The sequence below is a fragment of the Dendropsophus ebraccatus genome, chromosome 9 (assembly GCF_027789765.1).
Source record: "Dendropsophus ebraccatus isolate aDenEbr1 chromosome 9, aDenEbr1.pat, whole genome shotgun sequence".
Classification (NCBI taxonomy): Eukaryota; Metazoa; Chordata; class Amphibia; order Anura; family Hylidae; genus Dendropsophus; species Dendropsophus ebraccatus.
This window is the reverse complement of record NC_091462.1, coordinates 51,188,629-51,212,312: the sequence shown is the minus strand read 5'-3', so window position 1 is coordinate 51,212,312 and position 23,684 is coordinate 51,188,629. Positions and strand designations below refer to the sequence as shown.

Here is a 23,684-nt window from a genome sequence, read left to right as displayed (position 1 = left end):
AAATGCTGACACAGGAGGAGGATAGTTCATAGGCTATATATGCTATACCCTAATATCTTGTGAAACTTATTTATAATACAGTATTCAATTGCAAAAAGAAACCACATTGAGTGATTTTCTTCCTTTGGACTTTACGAGGTACAAGCCCTCATTCACACAGCCACACAAGAGGGCAGCGGATTTTCTTATTTTTGGGCTTGTTTCCACTTTTCATTCCTTACAGATTCTTTGAAAAATGAAAGGTGGAATCTGATTGGTTTCTAGGAGCAACTAAGACAATTCTACATTACACCAGTTTGATAAATCTCCCACTGTGTCCCTTACATTGTGCCTCTATAAAGGTGCAAGCGTGCCCCTTCTATTACTTGGAACAATTAGATTACTGGTCCATAGACCCAACACAACCACAGTAAGGCTATGTTCACACAACGTCAAAAGAGTCCATCCGAACCCGAACTTTCGGCATTTGATTAGCTGGGGCTGCTGAACTTGGATAAAGCTCTAAGGTTGTCTGGAAAACATGGATACAGCCAATGACTATATCCATGTTTTCCACATAGCCTTAGGACTTTATCCAACTTCAGCAGCCACAACTAGTCAAATGCCGAAAGTTCGGGTTCAGATGGACTCAAACATGCTCAAGGTTCGCTCATCTCTAGTGGCCACCTTTTCTATTTATTTCTGCAATGTAGTTTACTTCAGTGCAATGCATTGAAGTCAATGGAATGACGGACGTCCAATGCGCACAGTGTATAAAATAAAAGACGTTGTATGCACGGATGTCAAAATAATGATCACAACAATTTTTTTCAGACATCTTTTGCTAACAGTGGAATTTTTTTTTCCACATCTCGGAAGTAAGCCTTCTGAGACATGGATGGGCAGGTTAAGTCATGATAATCATGCGCGGGTGAAACCAAGCCAGCACACAATGTCCAATAGCTGTTCAGTGTCATCGATATCTCCCTGGAAACCCTTTAAGTACGAGTGTAGTGTAAACCAGTGAAAAGTTTTTAAAACTAGGTGACCTAGTTTGCGCCATTAAAATAAATAGCTTCTGCTTCTGTTTTCCACAGTATATGCCATTGTGTAGCATCCCATTGTTGACAGGACACCTGTAGCAGATAGCGCATATGCAGTGTGAACAGACCCCAAGTCTTTGTGGCCTGTCTTCTGCAGCAAGACAAAGATCACAACATGCTAGGGAGCTATGTAGTTATGTCTCTAGGGCATGTCAAAAGTTTTTTAGACCCAGTTCACACGCTATAAAATAATGACATTGAATTTAGTATCATTGAATGGTTTCCATTGAAGTCTATAGAAACAACGGCCATTGGTTGACACAATGTATAATATAATGGCCGCTGAATAAATGTTTGTGTCATTAATTTGCAGCCATTATTACACGAACAGCGGTCGTTAAGTTTTTCACACATAGTTTTTTTTTTCACCGTCCTTTGTATTAAAATCAATGGAACGTTAAATTAAATATGCACCCAAAAGGGCTATCTTTAACTTTGAACTAGAATAATGTTCCAACAGTCGTTATTGCTACATTCTACATACGGTACATGCTAAACCACAGCAGTTATTTGGTACTCAAAACAACGGCCGCTATTTTCAGTGTCAAATAAGGGCCATAGAAAATTGTTGTGTTAACATAACCTTAAAGTGACAAGGGCACTATATCTAAGGGTTCTATAGGGATATTTTAAAAGCATCTCTAATGGTTAGTATACCATAAGACTCATAGATTTGTCAATCTATCAATAATACCGGCTAAATCTTCTCCGTACAAAGGCCTCTTGCTTTCTATCTTACAGGGACATGTAAAATCTTGCACACAAACACAAGAAAATGTAGTAGGTGAAGATGACTAAAGACATTGTGATGAACGCCGGGCACTTCTATTTGATGTTCTGCTCTGTGGTAAATAAATATGGTAATATATAGATTCTGCTGTGACTGATATATAGACTCCTTACATAAAGCTAAGGTTATTCCCATCTGTGCTGATGGGGAACTGATGACAACATTCATTGCCTGTAATATACAGTATATAATGTAATGTATACATAACTAGGTGGCAGTGACCAGCTTTATCAATCATCCTTGTTTGCCAGAGATTCATTCCAGATGAGCATTAGGACTCAATCACATAGAGAGATAATAATGCTATTCTCTAAGCTGAGCAATTTGGAAGAGGTGAAAGGTCAGTCTGCTACATAAAGGATATCTCCCAGCAGGTACATTTATTACACAATTATCACCAAATTCTTCCTTTGAAGGCTTAAGCACACAGCCATATTACAGCTATGCATTGTACAGAACCTTAAAGGGGTATTCCAGTATCAGAAAAGAGTATTTAAAGGAGACGTCCGGCGAAAACTTTTTTTTTTCAGAAATGGAAGGGCACAGGGGGAATGTAAACAATCTTACTTTACCTTTCCCTGTGCTTCTGCAGTGATAGATGGCAGCTCCGGGAACCCCGCCGATTTCTGGGATATCCTAAGCTGCCGACGTCATGACACGGTTGATTGACAGCCCGCTTAGATAATAAGTGAATGGGGCAGGATGCCGCTCCAGTCACTGACTGGCTGAGCTGGCTGTCCATCAGCTGGGAACTGCTTTTTCCCCTGAGTTGTGACATCATCACAACTCGGGGGGAAATGTCTTTTGGCGGGAATTCCGGGGGGTTCTGGAGCACATCACAGGAACGGGGAGAGGTAAGCAATCTCTGATTGTTGTTTTCTCCCTTTCTCCTGAAAAAAATATCCAATCAAGCACTCAAAAGTCTCCATTGATACACTGCCCCCTATAAATTTAAATATGCAAAAAGGGGTCCATGGAGCCTCAGTTGCGAGTCTCAAAACACAGGAACAGCCAGATATCCCTCCAGGGAAGGAAACCTGTTGCCAAGGGGTGCCTCCCAGCGGGGAGATGACCGACAGGTTTTCCTTCCAAGGAGGGATATCTGGCTGTTCCTGTGTTCCCCGTAGACCCCTTTTTTGCATATTTAAATTTATAGGGGCAATGTAGCAATGGAGACTCTTAGGTGAGTACTTCATTAGATATCTTTTAACTGATTTCCCTGAGCTCAGTGACTGCTGTGTTTAGTTGGTCTACTTTTCATTAGCCAGAATCCTGCTCCATACTGATGATGGGCAATACCCTGAAACAGCTGTCATATACTCATAACAGAGGTAGACTTTGACACAAGGGGCCACCCTGGTATTTCCCTATTTATGTTCCAATACTCACAACCGAGTGGGACTCTTGAGTGAGTACTTCATTAGATTTTTTTTTCTAGTGAAGTGGATTAGATTGTTGGGCAATTCTAGGGGCATCAAGGGGTTTAACTGCAATAAAACAGTGAATGGTAACCACTTGGGCTGACAACTAGGAGTGAGCAGTTCTGGTTCTGGTCTCCCTTTGGCTTCAGCTGAGAGAGGACATTTGTCTTAGACCTTTGCCGGAGCCTTTTGCCCAGAAGGGAAGAAAAATTGAAGTGTAAGGGGCCTATCTCTTTTAAGAGTGGACATGCAATAGGGGCTTTTTTTTAGCGCACTCGGGTGAGAGAGCACTTACTTCGACTCTCAATTAAAAAAAAAAAAAAAAAACTAGGGGCATCATAATGGGCTAACTACAATACTAGGGCCATTATGGGGTGTTAACTACCATACTAGGGGCATTGGGGAGGTTTCATAATTAAATGATAGTTTCGACTAAACGCCAACCCCCTTCATAACAATCAACAGCCAGACCATGGACAAGCTGGTCCCTAGTGGAAAAAAGGTTGGGGACAATACGTAAGCATTAGATATAGAATAGTACAGCACTTGATCAGTAAAGAAAAAGCACCAAGATCAAGTGCCTCAGTTATGCTCAGTGTAGCTTTACATTAGGGGCTGTCTATAGCAATTTATGAAGACATACAAAATGCTGCACAACACAGAAAGTGGCAAAGAACTGGTCTGACCTCTCAGTCCGTCTCTGCCAATAAATCTAATTTTTTTCCAGACAAGGAATAAACTCTGAGCAAGCAAAACTGTTTTCTGTGATTGACATATATACATATACTCTATCAGCACATGCTGTGTGCCTTTCCTCGACCCTGTAGCAAAATAAAAAATAATGGACATTTTTTGCGCAAAAACGCCTGTATGACATTATTATTTAGGCACAAAGAAGCTATATGGGTTACTGTGGTTACTTTATATTTTTTAACTTTATAACTTTTTATGAAGATAACATAAGTAGAGATGAGCGAACCTTAAGCATGCTCGAGTCCATCTTAACCCGAACGTTTGGCATTTGATTAGTGGCGGCTGCTGAAGTTGGATAAAGCTCTAAGGTTGTCTGGAAAACATGGATAAAGCCAATGACTATATCCATGTTTTCCACACAGCCTTAGAGCTTTATCCAACTTCAGCAGCCATCGCTAATCAAATGCCAAACGTTCGGGTTCGGATGGACTTGAGCATGCTCGAGATTCACTTATCTCTACTTATAAGACATAGCACTGTTTCCACATTTTAACCTCTTTTGCTAGAATTAAACAAATATATCTTATTATATTATTCATAGATTTAGCCTATAAAAATACATACAATATGTTTGTAAACCATGACAAGCTGAAATTCTAAGAGATATACAGTATATGATCCAACCTTATATCCAGCCTTTTGGGAGACTGTGTACTGAAAGAACTGCACTTATGTTCTTACTAATCGTCAAGGACTGATTAAGACGGAGACGTCAAACTGAAATAACACAGAGGACCCAAACAGTATTAAATGAAATCATGAATAACTTTGTTTGATCCCTTATGCCTGTACACTGCAGTGATTCTCTTATTCAGAAAATGAGCATCTGTACGGGTCAGCACTGCTCTACACAGTTGTGTATTATGACTTATAACGGAAACAGAATTACTAGAATAGTACACTATAATAAAAAGTGCCCCCCCCCCAAAAAAAAAAAAAACAAAACGATTTACAAATTGGTTAATGTGAATAGGTACACCTATGTGGAGACACTGCCAGGGAGGATTTCTCTGGTTTCTCACCCTGTTGCATCGTTTATGACAAGTGTTGCATTACGGAACGGCCGGTGTCAGAAAAGATCATCCAGATGATCTTTACCGCCACTGAATTCGGATATGGGCGCATCTGTTCGCACCCACATTTGAATTTCCCGCTGCTCTCCATTGCGTGAACTATCAGGGTTTCTGCGGTCGCTATTCATTGACTAGCGGCCGCAGAAAACTGACATGTCAGTTTCTTGCGGCGCTGCTAGGGATCCTGGCCGGAGTGTATACTATGTGTATGCACTCCGGCCTGGATTCCCTCAGCGGCAGCACTATGTAAGTACCGTAGTAATCACGGCCGTGATCACTACGGTACTTACGTAGTGTGAACATGGCCATACATTGAAAATACAGCTGAATTTCAACCTCTAAATTCCGACCATGTTTTATTTTATGGTGTTTGAATATAGACATCCAACAGTTGTGACCATTCCCAACATTGCACTAAGAGCTAAAAACTAAGCAAATAAGAACAAAGTGCTATTAGAAAATGCAGGGAACACAAGACTAAAATCTCAGCAAATCCTTTAGTTCCTAAGGGTTACATGCAGACATCCATTACTCTGCAGCTACTCAGAGCACCAGTGACTACATAAAGATGATGTCTGGGTTGGAGCTGTGGTGGTCCAGATGTTGGGCACAGGCAGGAGCCACTCTCACTCCCATTTAGGGTGACATACAATGTCTACGTGATTCCTAACATTTTTGTAATTCACTTTATTAACCAAAAATTATGCCTTGCCCCAGAAAAACAGCTCCAAAAACTCGGCCATTAGGTGTCTCTCCCCTTCAGTCCTTTACAACCAACCAAGTTCGATTATTGGGAACTCACATTTCAAAACTCATTTTCAGTTCGATAAAGGGAGACCATACCATACCTAAATATGTTGACAGCTGTTACCAAAACCATCACATTTTCAGGCTTAGTAGATTTCTATTGACAATTAGGACCCTAAGTGCCTTTTTGAGAAAACCTATTTTAGGCAGAGATTACTCAACACTGCACTAGAGAGAAAACTATAGACTGCAATCTACCATGTTGTATGGGCACCAGTAGAAGTTGATGCAAGGGCACCATATAGTTGAATGTCTAATTTGCATAGTAGCACCCTTTTTTGACCAAATAGTTGAGAGAAGTCTCTACCAGTGCTCGGTTCTGTGGGTCTCACACTCTACACAGAGCAGTTGTGTGTGTTTGCAGTCTGAAGGCCACATTGGGTATACATTATAATGTGCACTTCTAAGTCATGACAAGTTCCAAATGCAAATTTACCCATGGTACTTTTCTATCTGTCTGAAACAAAACTAGTGACCATAGGAAAATATGTAATCTGTAATGGTATTTGAAAACTAACCCCAAAATTGAATTAGTTCTTTGCAAGCTCTTGAGAAAGCAATAAACTAAAGCCGGCATTGTATTTGTTTATCCATCCCTTATAATATAACTAACCTAACTGGAACTCATAAAGCCATGTAAGGTGGTTAGTTGGGTTTGGTTGGAGGCCATATCTTAATTTTGTGGAACAAAAACTGCCACGAGAATCCACAACCTGTAGTCGTCCCCTTCTCTAATGCTCTGCTCATTGTAATGATGGCTTTTTATAAGAACTTTAATTAGAGCTTGATACATTCCTTTTCCCAACATATTTTCTCTTACAGAATACCAAAGACCAACCATAAAACTCTGCCTCCAAGGGCTGCAACATAAAGATGTTATTCCAATATTAGATTAAACAGCAAAGCAAAGAGAAGTCCAACCATAAATACAATTAGATTTACATTCATGTGTAATTGAAGAGGACAAAGGCCCCATTGGAAGTGTGGTGTGTGACTCACTCTTATTCGGAGCTGCTAACCATGTTCATATGACACAATCCAAAGGAAAATATTACCTTACACAATAATAAACTGCTTTACAGCCCAGCACTGCCCAGACTGGGCACTCATTGATGGCGTGCAGGTCAAAAACTATTAGGAAGGTCATCTTAATACGTTGAAGAATGTGACAATTACAAAACTATGTATTATTCAGCATAATGTTGTTTACTTCCAGCATGGAAATAGTCATAAAAGATGGAAAGATAATTTCCCACACAGCAGATGCACTGTAACAAAAACCGACTGGAGACATGCCCATGTATTAAAATATTTAACCTAGACAATAAGAGAAGACCTAAGGGAACATTTCTTCAATAAAATTGAGAATGGGAAAAAGTTATTTGAATTCTCATGAAGAATGCTCACAGGAAGACAAACATTTTGAAATAGAATAGAATACCTCAAGGTGACGGGCTTTTCCCATACTTCAAACATCTACTCATTAACTCATAAGTCTAACGAATGACGGCAGCAAAGGGCAGACAATTCAACGGTCTTCCTTGTGAATCTGTCGCAACAGTGCTTGACCCTTCTAATATGTTTGGTAAATAAGTGCCAATTAGGGATGGTCCGAACCTGCCGAGGTTCGGGTTCGTATGAACCCGGACTCTCGGCAATGATTCCTGCTGTCTTAAACCTCCGTGCAGAGGGTGGATACAGCGGGAGAACCGCCTGGAAAACCGGGATACAGCCACAGCCATAGCCAATGATATTTAGTCAGTGTAATTTGGGTACCATATGACGATGTTATTTTGCACTGTATTCTTGTATTATTTGGGCATTATTTGGTACAACATAAGAAGGATGCTGGTAAAACCTTACACAAGGCACTAACCAACCTAAAACTGTGAATAGTTTATGTTTATGGCTAGATCATTATGGAAGCATCAAAAACTAGCAAATGGTTGCACATGCATCTGTGGTAAGCACATGGCAAAGCAAACTAGCACATCATGCAAACTTACAGTGTGATTTAATGGCTGCAGATATACAAAGAAATATCTGTACAGATTTCTAACAACATGACAGAAGATTTATATTTAAAGGGAATCTGTCAGCATCCAGGCCCTACCTGAGGTGCTGACAGTGAACTGTAGTTGGCAGTCACCTAGTAAGAATGTTACCTTTTCGTAATTTGTTTGCTGAATAATTGTGCACAATTTAGGTCTCCTACTGTAATGAAGAGTCAAAGAGAAGTTGTGCCTCAGCATTTGTGCCTTACTCTAGCACGCCTCACCACTTCTTCCTCCCTTCTTTTCTTCATTAATATTCAATTCTGCCCGGCTTCCTGCTTACTCAGTTGTAGGCCTGTGTTTGCCAGCAGAGGACTGATTTGCAATTAGATATAGCTGAATCTCCTAGCCAGTGTTGGAGCTGTGGTCTAAGGGTTAATCACCTGTCTAGAGACCAGCATCAGTTTGTTTTATTTTTATTGGTTCATCTGATGGAAATTAAATTGTTAGTTATTTTTTATTTTTTTCTGATTATCGTATCATTTTCAAAAGTGCAAAGAATTCCCAATCAGGTCAAAATTTGTTTAGTTTTAATGTTTAAAAAAAAAAAAATAATAATAATTTAATTTTTTCTCATTGTATTAAAAAAATATTTGAAAACTAATTAGGACTGATTGGGAATTCCTTGCACTCTCAAAAATGTACAGTAATGAGGGGGAAAAGGAGGGAAAAAAATTAACTATATTTTATTTTCATCAGGGGAATCAAACCAAAGAAAACAAATTGTTTCTGGTCTGTAGTCAGGCGATTTAACCCTAGTCCACAGCTCCAACACAGGCTGGAAGATTCAACTATATCTAATTGCAGATCAGTCCTCTGTTTGCAGATATTGACTGACAGGAGGCAGGAGGCCAGGCAACATTAATTATTTATAAAGAAGAGCGAGGAGGAAGGAGTGGTGAGGAATGCTAGAGTGCAGCACATATGCTGAGTCACAACTCCTCATTGACTCTTCAATAGGAGATGTGAGATTGTGCATAATCCATTCCACAGACAGGCGATGACCATTAGCAGACTGCAGACTACAGCACACTGTCAGCACTTCGGGTAGGGCCCAGTTGCTGACAGATTCCCTTTAATGGTAACTATGCTTATTAAAAGTATGCTAACTAGTTTTACAGCATAAATATGGCCCTTGCAAAATGTCATGTTACTATCTAGACATCAAGACCTGATCTTGCATACCTTGTGCTTGAGCTGCAGATGAGTGAGAATATCCCAAAGCTAAAAGAGCTGTCTCTACCAGTTGATTGAAAAGGACGTCTCTCCGAACCAGTACAAACTCAGCATGTTCTTCCCGGCTGTCCATTTGCTCCACCACACAAAAAACAGGCAGCATGAGTCCTAAGAAGAGAAGTGGAGACATAACATAAGATACTTTTACAATGGGATAGTAAGATTAAGACAATTATAGACAACCAACAGAATATATTTCATATATTAAACCACTTGTTTACTTGCCACCGTCTATAAGTAACAGAGTCTGGAAGAGGAATAGGCAGCAAAAGCAATCATCAATGAATTTTATTAATTTAAGTAATGCTCTGCCTTTAAATTTAGTTGGGCAACCAACTGGATACTGTATACAAAAATCTGATTGTAATGTAGATGTTGAGGGTCATTAATAATTTCCCTTTAGTGTATTAGTGAGTCACGCAAGAATAGATGTTTTCAGTGTGACAGGTAAGTGATGGAACCAGGAGAGAGGGGGATGGAGGGAAATGGGGTGCAGGTACAAAAAAAATACTAGATATTGTAAGTGAAGAGGGAAACAAGGAACAATTGAGTAAATGATTGTCCATCACACTTTTATTGTGCTTTAGGGGCCCATTGTTGGGATATGTAGCCAGAAACCCAGAGAAGATCAGGAGTTTGTCCTCATGATAAAGTGGCAAGTCTTCGCTTTTTTGTGTTTTTACATAAAAAAACAACTTAACTTGTGAGAAGTGTGTAGAGTAAGAAATGCAAAGGAAAGCATAGAAGATGCCCATAGTGACCGATTTTAGAGGCCATTTGGAAAAGAGGAAATCTTATTGGTTAATGCACAAAACATAACTTTTTCTTTCTCCTTCTTTTAGTAACCCTCCTCCCTAAAGAAAAAGAAAGAAGTGACCTTTGTGGTGATTTCTTTGTTATCAATTGGAAGAACTTTAGACAAAAGAACCTATTATACAGCAAGCATCTTGATAATGCCACGTAAAGAAGATGATGTAGATTGAAGGGGACCAGATACTTGCTGCAAAAAACTTTCCAGGGTTTAACAGCCACTGTTACACCTCCTTGTTCTTCCTCTCATCAGCCCTGTTCTCACAGACTATGCGTGTCAAGGCTCCTTATTTTTTATATGCTAGCAATGCTTATTTTATTTCTCATACATAGGAAAAATAGGAAGATTCTGCATGGCTATGTCTGGATCTTATTAATGCGTCTCCTCCATGTCTCAGCCTTTTGCTAATAAATTATCTTTTTATATGGACATTTTATTTTCATCTGCAGGAAAGTCATTAGCTGAAAAATAGATGTTACAACTACTTGGCTGCCAGCAAGACTTTCAATGTGCCGCCGACCCCTTTGGCAGCAAAGGAGTTAAGGAAGCTATCATGTTTAATATGGGTTTATAGCCGATTTAGCCTTATAATGTTGCCTTGTTCCTGAACAATGAAGGCATCATTGTTGTTACTTGTTTTATTTGACTTTATTCTTTTTCATGGTGGCCATATTTACTGGCCAACAACACATATGAGGTTTTCATGGCATGCACTAAAAAGCAGAGGGGGGGAAAAAGTCTTAACTTTGGCTACTCATTATGCAAACAATTTAAATGAAATGGGAAGGATTACAGAAATAAGCATTCATCCCTATGTACTTATATAATGGTTAGATCCAGCTAATTAATATATGTGGTTCACCATTATGATATGGTAAAATGAAGAAATTGTAGTGGCTCGAAAGGCTTGGTGCCATGCGGCACAGTAAACTCCTATACTAAATAAAACAAAATGCAATCCTGGCATATGACACTCTTAATTGGCACAAGGGTTTTATAAATGCTTTGATTGTTGCCTACACATAGTAGAAGCTACCATTGTCTTGGATGTGCCAATGTTCTTGAATTTGCAGACCCATCAATTTGTGGAATACAGTATTAGACTATGCTTACACAACGTATTTATTCAATTAATAACAGTCATTGCAACACTAGCCGTTATTAATTGAATAAATACAGTCCCATGATTTATATGGAGTACCGGGCGGAGTGTATACACACTGTTTACACTCCGGCCGGGATTCCTTGCGGCCGCACAAAAAACTGACATGTCAGTTTTGTGCGGCCTCTATTCATTGAATAGTGGCTGCACAAGACTCACAGAGCAGAATTTTGCATTAGTGAAAAATTGCACAAACATATATTCAGGCTCTTTGCTTTGACACTCGAAATCTAGCTCTGAAGGCCTTCCGTTTGTCTTCAATTCAGGTGATTAAAAGTAATTTGGAAGACATTATTTGTATCTGTATAAGGTCTCACAGATGACAGTGCTCATCATAAAAAATCGCCATGAGGAGGAAAGAATATGTGCTGACAAACATCTGTAAAACTTTGCAAATATTCTGCCACACTGAAGGTTTCCAAGAGCACAGTGGCAACCAGGTAGGACAACCATGACTCTTCCTAGAGCTTGACTGCTCCACCAAACTAAGTAAGAGAGAAGGGCCTTGGTGGTGGACAATCTGGTTACTCTGGCTGAGCTCCAATGGTTCTTTATGCAGATGAAAAAAGTGCAGTGAGCAGTGAGCTCCCGAATGGCTGCAGCTGTATGCTATTGAACTGACATGGCTGTGTCAGTTCAATAGCATAGTGTTCACCTGTACCGGAGCCCAATTATAAATTATAATGCATGGAGTCCTGTAAAGTTCAGTTTGTCATATTAAGCCAGTTTACGGACCGTATATCACAGAACTGTGAATCTGACCTAAAAGTTCAGAATGTTAATGTCCATGCAAGATTTTAGTTTTTCCTATATAAAAAAATAGCAAAGATTTCCAAAATTGTGTTTTTACTTTGTCATTATGGGGCATAGAGTACAGAATGATGGGAAACACATTGGGGGATATTTATCAAACTAGTGTAAAGTAGAATTGCCTTAGTTGCCCCTAGCAACCAATCAGACAATTCTACTTTACACCAGTTTGATAAATATCCCTCTTTATTTATTTTATTTATTTGGAAATAAGTTTGGAAAAATTAAAAGGTCTAAAAACCTTCTAAATGCATTGTACGTTGACAGATGCTATACTAGAGGCTGTTGCTATATCTTTTTATATGTCACAGGGATACTTAAAAAGTTTTGATCACTGATCATTAGATAAAAATGTAAAAGTGCATGGATAAGCGTTTTACTTCTTAGCTTCATTGTAAGTCTATGAAGCCCATCTGCAGCAAGATGGAGATGGTAGCAAGCCAGGGAAAGAAGCATTTAGCTCAGTGCTTCTCCCACCTCTAACAGTTAGGGGCGTCTGATCATCCAGACCCCTCCAATCAAAACTTTTGACATCTCTGTGTGACATTTCAAAAGCTCATAAAGTGACAGGCACTTTAAGAGGCATCACAGAGGAGTATTTGCATACAGTATATGTAACATATCCCATTTCATAAAATATTTTTTGTTTATGAACATTTTGGCCAAATTCCTATTAAAGATTTCGATTTCATGTGTACCATCAATATATATTCTGGAAATTCCTTCAATGCATACACCAATGTGTTGATAGACTTTATTAGACTTATGTATACTAAAAGTGAATGCTTTGGGTAAATAAAGGTCTGGATTTGTCAGGGACCAATAACCTCATTTATATCAAAAGTATTGTCAGCTGAACTTTTTATATAATTAATTAGTGGAAAACACCCTGCTATTTTTAATAGCTTTATATATAGCAGATGATGCAACTATTTAGACCTATCGCACAACCGTTCCCCACCGAATGTGACATGAATTAAGGCGTAACTAAAACTGAAGCAAAAAAAAAAACAAGCAGATTACATAAGTTTATAGGAACTAAATCAGTGCAGAAAGTAGATGGATTTCTTGTGACTGTTGGGTCAAGGTTGCAGCCACTTGTTGGTTTCATCGTGACCCTATTCAGTTACATTAGCCCTGAGACAGCGAAAAGATTGCACTGTGACACAGTGATTGTTGGTTACGTGATCTCTGCCATGGCCAACATTGTAATACAGCTCATGGGCCCTATTCCACGGAACGATTATCGTTCATAAACTGGTTCCAACGACCGCTCGTTAACGATAATCGCTACGTGGAATTGGTGTAAACGAGCGAACGACAAAGGCGAAATCGTTATATTGTCGTTCAAAATTGTTTTTCAGCATATCGAAAAAAAATTGTTGGTCTTTAAAAGATAATTCGCTAATAAGTTCGTAAAATTATAAATCTTTCATTCGTAAAAAGGTTTAAAAAAAGTAGGTGTGTCGTATGGTCATGATCACCCGGTGAACATTTTAAATGACCATGTAACGACCGCAAAATAATCGTTACACTACATATATCATTCACGTTATGTGTTATCATTCGCAAAAAAAAAATCGTTTAGTGATCGTTAACAAGCGGTTGTTGGAGTGAGTTTATGAACGATAATCGTTCCGTGGAATAGGGCCTTAAGCCTTAATGGATTCTTCCTAACAACATAAACACATTTTAATAATATAGCACAAATCCGTCTGTAATACTAATATCCTATCAGTTCAAATTTAGTTTTAAAGCAGTGATCTCAGTGTCCATGTGTATAAACATGCATTGGTTGGTATTATTCATTTGCACCAATAAGAATAAAGCTATGTTTACACACCCTACAATAAAGGTAAAATACGGCAGTGATTTTGAAGTAAAAATCCAGCAATATTTTTTAATGTTAGGCTATGTTCACACATTTCCTGGCTTTGGCTGCCAAAATGTCAGATAAATCTCTTTATGTGAAGGCACTCTAAACCATCCCCAAGAAATGGCATCTCCAAGTGACCTGCAGGCTTGCCTAAAATGTAAGCCACAGATTCCTAGACCACTTTAACATGCAACCAATGTAATAAATGGCATGTGACATTAGACACATTTGTTACAAAAAACACAGAATCAATACTTGTAAGATAGATTGTGTTTTTGATAGACTGTTATTTTCTCTTGGAGGCTAAATGGTTAATCCTGCTTTCTAAATGGAATTAAAAGACACAGTTTAGTAACCTGGAACCCCCATTTAAATAAACAGGTATAATATCCATTCACTAGTCAGGGCATTAGCAATGTTCTCATTCATTCTTCTGCAAACCCAATACACTTTTCTCTGCTAAGGAAACAAAAAAAAAAAAAAAAAAAAAAGGGGAAAAAAAGCCTGTGCAATGTTTTAAGACAGGGGGAGGCAATTACTATTATTATCGTCTCACTCACTTCTCTGGAATTAGCTAATTTTGTTATTTGCCACTAGCAGTTTGTGAATGACTGGACGTGTTTGCTATTTTTGAATAATAAAAAGATACATTTTTGCTTGTTTGAGATAATAACTGGTAACTATTAGAAATATTTGTTCGGTGTCATTACAGCATGTCACATAATTGAATGTAAAGTACAGTTTCCTGAGTAAATTGGTTGACTGCGCCTGATCTACTATGTAACAGTTCATTAGGATTAACCATTATTTCTCCATTCTAATCTAATTTCTTCTGCACTATTTTATTAGTATGATGTATTTACACATGCACAATTTGTCCCATACTCCACAGCAAAACAACAACAACGTGCACTAAATCATAGTAAAAACTACGACAAAAAAAAAGTTTATTTAACCCATTGTGGACCAGGCCCAAAATGACCCAGTGGACCGCGCAAATTTTGATCTTTGCGCTTTCGTTTTTTCCTCCGCACCTTCTAAGAGCTCCAGCACTTTCAGTTTTCTATCTACAGGGCCATGTAAGGGCTTTTTGTTTTTTATAGAAATAGTTGTACTGTGTAATGGCGTCTTTCATTCTACCATAACATGTATGATGGAATCCCAAATATATTATTTATGAAGATATAAATAGGTGAAATCGTAAAAAAGGATGCAATATGGTAACTTTTGGGGGGTTCCTGTGTCTACGTAATGCAGTATATGGTAAAAGCAACATGATACTATTATTCTATAGGTCAGTCCGAACACAACCATATGCAGGTTACACAGATTCTCTAATGTTATATATTTTTTTTATGAAATCCTTTTTTTTGGCAATTAATTATTAATAAAATGGGCCTATTACGATGCTTATAACAGTTTTATTTTTTTACCTACGGGGCTGTATGGGGTGTCATTTTTTCCGCCATGATCTCTAGTTTTTATTAATACCATACTTGTGAAGATCGGACGTTTTAATCACTTTTTATAATTTTTTTAATAAATATAATGTAACATAAAATCGGTAATCCGCGCACTTTTTTCCCTCTTTTCGTGTATGCAGTTTACTGTTTGCAATGACGCTTGTTATATTTTAATAGATCGATAGACAATTACACACGCTACGGTATATTATATGTTTATTTATTTATTTTCATATGTTTTATTTATATAATGGGAAAGGGGGGTGATTTAAACTTTTTTGGGGGAGGGGTTTTGGGGTAGTGTGTTAGTGATTTTAACTTTTTTTTAATACATTTCAAGTCCCTTTGGGGGACTTGTAAATTCATTACTTTCATTTTCATCACTGATCATTGCTATGCCATAGGCATAGCATTGATCAGTTTTATCGGCGCTCTGCTCATTGAGCCTGCCTGTGCAGGCTTAGAGAACAGATCGACGATTGGACCGCCCGAAGGCAGGTGTGAGACCTACGGTGGTCCGTCCTAACGATCGGAACCCCCGCAGTCACACTGCGGGGGTCCCGATCGGTAAGTGACAGGGGACTCCCCCTGTCACTTACACTTAAACAACGCGGCAGCAAGTCATTAACGGTGACATGCCAGCTGCTAATTTCAGCCGGCCCCCGTCTTCTATGAAGCACGCTCCACTCCGGAGTGCGCTTCATAGCTCAGGACGTACCGGTACGTCCAGGGTCATCTGGGCGCAGACTTCCAGGGCGTACCGGTACATCCTACGTCGTATAGGGGTTAAACAAGATACTTAATAACTATGCAGCATGCCCTATCTGCTGCAGATATTGCCTACAGTAGTTTCATTAAACAGGGGAAATATACTGTACTTCGAAATCTAAGCGAAAAATTGCAATAAAACCACATGTAAATATGTGGAAGCAGGACGGACACAGACGGAGACGGACCATTGAGCGAGAACAATATAAATATTACTGTCAGATCAATATAGAGGACCCCTATATTTCTCTGAGGCTGCCTTCACACTACCTCTTACCCTCCGGTCTTCTCCCCATCTTCTTCTCTTCAGCAGCTGAGTAGGGACACCGCTGCAGCCGCTGATTGGCTAAGCTAATGATGCTCATGCAGTTTCCCTGCTCAGCTGCTGATCCAAAGAAGATGGGGAAAAGATCGGAGGGTAAGTTAAGCATCCCCCATTCATTTAACACCGTATGGACCAGACTGTGCTGTTCTGCCTTTGGGCTATGTTCACACCATTCACACTGTATTAACTAACATTATTTGTTGTTAAACAATAAAAACATAGTTTAAAGTGACACTGTCACCCCTTTTTGCATTATGACTTCTCTACGCAGGTGTAAAGGGTAAATTCTGCAGTTTTCATACCTTATTTTATATCAAACTTCATGCTGCTTATTCCAGCTAAAAGTAATCTTTTATGATCTGGGGATTGTGCTACCTGGGCGCCTGAAACGTCACTTAGCCCTGCCCACAACAGTGCCATAGACCCTGCCCCCTCGGTGACATCATAGCCGTCTAGGCCCCGCACCCTTTGAGGGCCATTTAAACGGGCTGGCCTAAAGGTCTAGGCCCTAGCCCCTATAAGTCGGCCCATACCAACGGCAGCTGAGGGGCAGATGATAAAAGATCACTTTTTACTGGAGCGAACACCATGACATCTGATATAAAATAAGGTATGAAAACTGCAAAATTTACCCTTTATATCTGAGTAGAGAAGTCATAATGCAAAAAGGGGTGACAGTGTCACTTTAGGCTATGTTTTTATTAGACAGCCATTGTTTAACAACAAATAACGTCAGTTAATACAGTGTGAACTGTGTGAACATAGCCCAAAGGCAGAACAGACAGAACAGTCTGGTCCATACGGTGTTAAATGAACGGGGGATGCTTAACTTACCCTCCGATCTTCTCCCCATCTTCTTTGGATCAGCAGCTGAGCAGGGACACTGCATGAGCATCATTAGCTTAGCCAATCAGCGGCTGCAGCGGTGTCCCTGCTCAGCTGCTGAAGAGAAGAAGATGGGGAGAAGACCGGAGGGTAAGAGGTAGTGTGAAGGCAGCCTCAGAGAAATATAGGGGTCCTCTATAATGATCTGACAGTAATATTTATATTGTTCTTACTCATGGGTCCGTCTTCGTCTGTGTCCATCCTGCTTCCACATATTTACATGTGGTTTTATTGCAATTTTTCACTAAGATTTACTGTAGGTAATATCTGCAGCAGATAGGGCATGCTGCATAGGTATTAAGTATCTTGTTTAAATAACCTTTTTTTGTTTTAGTTTTTACTATGATTTAGTGCACGTTGTTGTTGTTTTCCTGTGGCGTATGGGACAAATTGTGCATGTGTAAATACATCATACTAATAAAATAGTGCAGAAGAAATTAGATTATAATGGAGAAACGATGGTTAATCCTAATGAACTGTTACATAGTAGATCAGGCGCAGTCAGCCAATTTTCTCAGGATACAGTACTATACATTCAATTATGTGACGTGCTGTGACCTGTGTAGAGAAGTCATAATGCAAAAAGGGTCAGTGTCACTTTAAAAGTGGCAATGGGGATCCTTATCTATTGGGCCTCTGTGTGATTGCAATGGTATATACAAATGGTATATCCACCCCTTTGTAGAAGTGCTGTGGAATATTTTCTTAGAAAACATCCTCAGCCGAATCCTACTGTCTTTGTGTACATGTAAAAGATCATATCTGTGCTCAGCTGGAAAGAACAGATAGTGTAAGGTTTTCAGGTGTCGTGTTGCTTTCTACACTGTGCGCACACAGTAAGTACAGTAATTCTAATTCAGTGACAGGTTGATATGGGTGCTGTCCAACAACATTGCAGATTGACTCTCAAAACTTTCTCCACTTCCTTATTTTCATTTAGAACATTTTGAGGAACAGGGAAACTCGCAGATAGACTTAGGGGGATATTTATCAAGGGTTTTGTGCCTAATTTTTGGTGAATAATTGCATTTTTCACCCATTTATGGTCTAAGTTCTAATTACAAACCAGTATTTGACAGTTGAATAATTTTTAGATGCAACTTTTTTAAAAATCTACCTGTTTTAAATATTCACCCAAAAGTTTGCATAATCTGGGATTATCATTTGCAACTTTTTAAAAAGTCTCATAAACAGATGCAGGCTTACGTCTGGTCAGTACCAGGTGAATAAAATTGTGCAATTTTTTTTCATATTTTCGCCTTTTTTGCGCCTTTTTAATTAGATACATTTACTATGGCAGTGCTACATTTTAATGAATCAGTCACAAGCTATTGGAACAAAATACAAACCAATCCTCACTAGAATAGTCGCACATATTAGAGTCCTTAGTAAATGGCCCCCTTGGTGAGACCATGTTGCAAAGTTTTAAATCTGAGTATTAGTTTATATTCCCATTCCTTTCTTTCCCTTTGTGTCTTGAAATGTCCCATTAAAATCATAACCCGCAGGTCTTCAGCTGTATGCCCCTCTCCAGAGAAATGTGCAGCCACGGGGAGATCTGTCCGGCCGGTATTAATATTAAATTGGTGTAAGTACATTCGTTGACTGAGTCTCTGTGAATGAACTTGCAGCAATTTAATATTAATAACGGCCGGACAGATCTCCCCGTGGCCGCACATTTCTCTGGAGAGCGATTTTGCTCAAATCAGGTGTAAACAGCAGCCAGAAGACAGTTCAGTAAAGTTAGATGGTGAAGGACTTTGACATGTGACTCTGATGTCACCGCAGGTTCTGTACACTCCTGTACTGCAGGTCCTGTGCTCTGTGGAGGAGGAAGAAACAAGATACAAGTGTGTGGAAAGGGGAGGACAATCAGGTCTGGGGAGGAGGGTGAAGGGTGCCCAGTCTGGGGAGGAGGGTGAAGGGTGCCCAGTCTGGGGAGGAGGGTGAAGGGTGCCCAGTCTGGGGAGGAGGGTGAAGGGTGCCCAGTCTGGGGAGGAGAGTGAAGGGTCCCCAGTCTTGGGTGAAGGGTACCCAGTCTGGGGTGAAGGGTGCCCAGTCTTGAGTGGGGAGGAGGACAGGAGGGTACAGGGTGACACCAGTCTGGGATGGGGGGAGACACACAAGAGATTTGGGTCCAGTGTCTTTTAAGGGGTCTGGTCTGGTTGAACATTATTCTATACTTAACACCTTAAAGGGGAATTCCGTGCAAAATAATTTTAAGATATGTTATTGCCTAGCAAAAGTTATTTACTAATAGACACTTATTATGGGAAATGCACCTATAGTGCATTTTCCCTGTACTTACTAGAGCATGGTGTGTTCAGGTCTCTGTAAAGTTGGTGATGTCTCATAAACTGCCGACTCCTGCTGCAGCGGTGGGACAGACTGAAGCAGCAGGAGTTGGCAGTTTATGTGACATGACATCACCTCTTTACAGAGACCTGAACACACCATGCTCTAGTAAGTACAGGGAGAATGCACTATAGGTGTATTTCTCATAATAGGTTTCTATTAGTAATTTTCATAACTTTTGTTGGTCAATAACATATCTTAAAATTATTTTGCCCGGACTTCCCCTTTAATAACTGCCCTCTCCAAAAATATGATATATAAACGTTACCTAGTATCTGCAGGGGTAAGGGAACCTTGGCTCTCCAGCTATTGCAGAACTACAACTCCCACCATGCCTTTACAGCCAAAGTTTTAGCTTTTTCTGTCCATGTATGATGGGAGTTGTAGTTTTGCAACAGCTGAAGAGCCAAGGTTCCTTACCCCTGCAGATAGTAGGTAAAGTTTATATAACTATCATATATTTTGAAGAGGGGAGGTAATTAAGAGGTCAAGTATAGAATAATGTGCAACCAGACCAGACCCCTAAATAGACACAAGACCCCAACTCTAAAGAAGGCTGTTTTTTTTGCGAATACCTTGCATTTATGAAATTATACTACTTTCTAATAAAACTTCATAACAATATATATATATCAGCAGTAAGGGACAACATGGCCCCCCTGCGCTTAGTGTGCACACAAGGGGGGGCAAATTGAACTTTGCCCCGGGTGCAGGAGAGCCTAGCTACACCTCTGGCTTACCATGCTCTTGTCACGCCTCTGAAGCTTTAGTTTATTGACCTGTTGTAAATAGCAGACCCTGTGTATATTACATTTTATTTTTAAAGTTTCTAAAATCCTTTGATGATCTCTGTCTAGTGTGTGTATAAGCCTGTGAATTTTCAGTTTTGTATAACATCATGTCTGATGAAGAGGGCTAGACTCCCGAAAGCTTACAATCAAATATACTCAGTTAGCCTCCAAAAGGTATCGCCTGATTTCTTCTCTATTCCACTGATCTCTATGGCTAACACGGTACAACAATACTCTACTAGAGATTTTGGAGAAAGTTTCTGCATAAATGTTTCTGGATAAATGTAAGGTTATGCACTTGGGCCATAGAAATAATAAATACAGTTATGTGCTAAATAATAAAACACTGGGTAAAACTACTTCCGAAAAGGACCTGGGGGTATTGGTGGACAGTAAACTCAACTTTAGTGATCAGTGCCAGGCAGCAGCTGCCAAGGCTAATAAAATAATGGGATGCATCAAAAGAGGTATAGATGCTAAAGATGAGAACATAGTTTTGCCTCTTTATAAATCACTGGTCAGACCACATATGGAATACTGTGTACAGTTTTGGGCACCGGTATATAAGAAGGACACAGCTGAACTAGAGCGGGTGCAGAGGAGGGCAACAAAGGTCATTAAGGGAATGGGTGGGTTACTGTACCAGGACAGGTTATCACGCTTGGGGTTATTTACGCTAGAAAAAAGACGTCTTAGGGGCGATCTGATCACAATGTACAATGTATATTCCTAGGTCTGTAACCATGACAAGGGGGCATCCTCTACGTCTATAGGAAAGAAGATTTCATCATCAGCTTCGACGCGGGTTCTTTACTGTACCAACGGTAAGACTGTGGAACTCTCTGCCATATGATGTTGTCATGGCCGATTCATTAAATAAGTTCAAGGGAGGCCTGGATGCTTTTCTTGAACAATATAATATTACAAGTTATGGGCATTAGATTCCCGGTGATGCGTTGATCCGGGGATTGTTCTGGTTGCCATTGGAGTCGGGGGGGGGGGAGTTTTCTCCCTGTGGTGGGGTGGTTGTTGTCTCCCTGGTGGGGGTTTTTGCCTTCCCTGGATCAACACAGTAGGGTTTCCCTAGGTTGAACCTGATGGACTCTTGTCTTCTTTCAACCTTGTTTACTATGTTACTATGTCCATTACTATATATTGTATACTTTCTAGAACCCTGGATGGCATTTCAGGGAGATCTGTTACTCCTACATTCCGAACTTGTTCCATAAACAGGACCACAAAGAGATTGGGGAATATTTTTCTTTGAAGCTGATATTTGTGGCCATTGAAAAGCAGAGTGGGGCTAAAAGAAAATATCCTTGATACGAAAAACCATACTGTAGCTACTTACTTGCAAAAACAGCACTACCCGTGTCACCATTTTATGTATGGTATTACAATTCAGTTCTATGTACATAAATGGAACTGAGCTGCAAAACCACGTCCAAACTGAGAATGGAAATGTTTTTAGAAGAAAGCAACCATGTTTTCCTAAGCCTTGAAAACCCCTTTAAAGGGCTTATACAGTGTTAGATAAACATGGCGGCTTTCTCCATTCACTTTAATGGAACTAAGTTACAAAATCCCATCCAAACTGGAGACAAGAGTGGTGCTGTCTCTAGAAGAAAGCCGCCATGTTTTTCTAAGCCTGGATAACCCCTTTGAACATTGTAATCTTTAGTTTCAATTGCTGACGTGTATGCATTCAAAGGATAAACTCACTAGTTCAATCCAAAAAAAAAAAAGATAACGTTTTAGGTGGCTTTCAGGGGCTTTTATAGATAAATTAAAGGGATATTCTGAATTAAAAAAAAAATCTTGTCAAATAACTTTTTCCAGAAAGTTATACATATTTAAATCAAGCCGTCTGGTACTTATCAGCTACTGTGCGCCCCCAAAGAAAGGTTTTGACATAGACAGAGGTGGCAGCAGAGAGCACTGTGTCAGACTAGAAAGACCAAGAGGACTTCCTCTGCTGTATGCAGCAGTTGATAGTAATGGAAGGACTGATTATTTTTAGGCTATGTTTGCAAAAAGGTCTTTTTTAGGCAAAGTAATGGTCTTTGATAATGACGGCCATAAATAATGTTCAAGGTCATTAATGATGACCGTCATTTTAAAATAACAGAAGTTATTTTGAAAACAGTGGCCATTATTTTGCTTAAAAATTCATTGTGTGAACATAGCCTAAAACTGTGTAAATTTTGCAAATATAAATTTGTGGCATGAGTTGCTTTGAAAACATCTTTGTTTCTTTGAGTATCCCTGTAATCCCAATATTGTGAATACCATGAATGTCACAGTAAGCTAATAGGTGAAGTGATAGAAGAAAAGCATTGCTAAAGGACTAAAAAGAAGCCAGTCTCCCATTGTCCTTAGTATAACACCCAATCATCACATCAGATTTAGATGGGACTCGGATTTCAAACTTGCACATAATATTTGCCTGAACTGATGACATATTCTGATGTTTCCATAACATCAGCCACAATTTACAGTACATTTATGTTACATGATCATTCATTCTCTCCCTTCTGAAACCCTCGGGAAATGTTTCCATTGCTCTTGTTAAACTGGATATCTGTAGACTACAATTCCTTTCTCACCTGGACTAAAGTTTATAATGAATCTTCCACTGCAGCTGCAGCCTCACAAAATTATATAGTTGCCAGTTCAGTTCCACATGGAAATAGGCACTGATCAAAGCAATATTTATAGAAAGAGCTGTGACGTCAAACTGGCGTTAGGTAAAGTCGATGAGTTAACCTGAGGCCTAGAACAACATCTACTCTACTGAGAAAAAGAATAGATTTTATTTCAGTAAAACCTAAATGATAGAACAATGAGACTGGACGAATACCACAAAACAAGCAGACAGTCTTAATTTGCCTTATTTGCAAAAGTTATACAGTGTATGTAAGCCCCACAGTTTGAACCAAAACTTTGTGTTTGTGGTAGGATTACACAGCCATGTGTTGCTTTTTCTAGTCCATGACTAATTTAATCTACAATCCAAATCATATTTGCATAATCCAATGCGCATGAATCAAATATCGCTTAGTACATAGCAACCTTAACCCCTTAAGGTCAAAGCCAATTTTCGTTTTTGCGCTTTTGCTTTTTCCATTTTATGTTTAAAAGTCCATAGCGCTTGCATTTTTTCACCGAGAGACTTATATGAGCCCTTATTTTTTGCGAAACCAATTGTACTTTGCAATGACC

General features: G+C 39.4%; 1 protein-coding gene across 4 annotated transcripts in view; it reads right to left on the bottom strand.

The window, feature by feature from the left end:
• SATB2 (SATB homeobox 2) overlaps window positions 1–23,684 on the bottom strand; it is a 166,475-nt gene that overhangs the window by 106,933 nt on the left and 35,858 nt on the right. For all 4 annotated transcript variants that reach the window (XM_069983271.1, XM_069983270.1, XM_069983272.1 and 1 more), the window contains one exon: window positions 9,166–9,324. In XM_069983271.1, coding sequence (XP_069839372.1) covers window positions 9,166–9,324 — 159 coding nt within the window. The remainder of the gene's footprint in view (window positions 1–9,165; window positions 9,325–23,684) is intronic.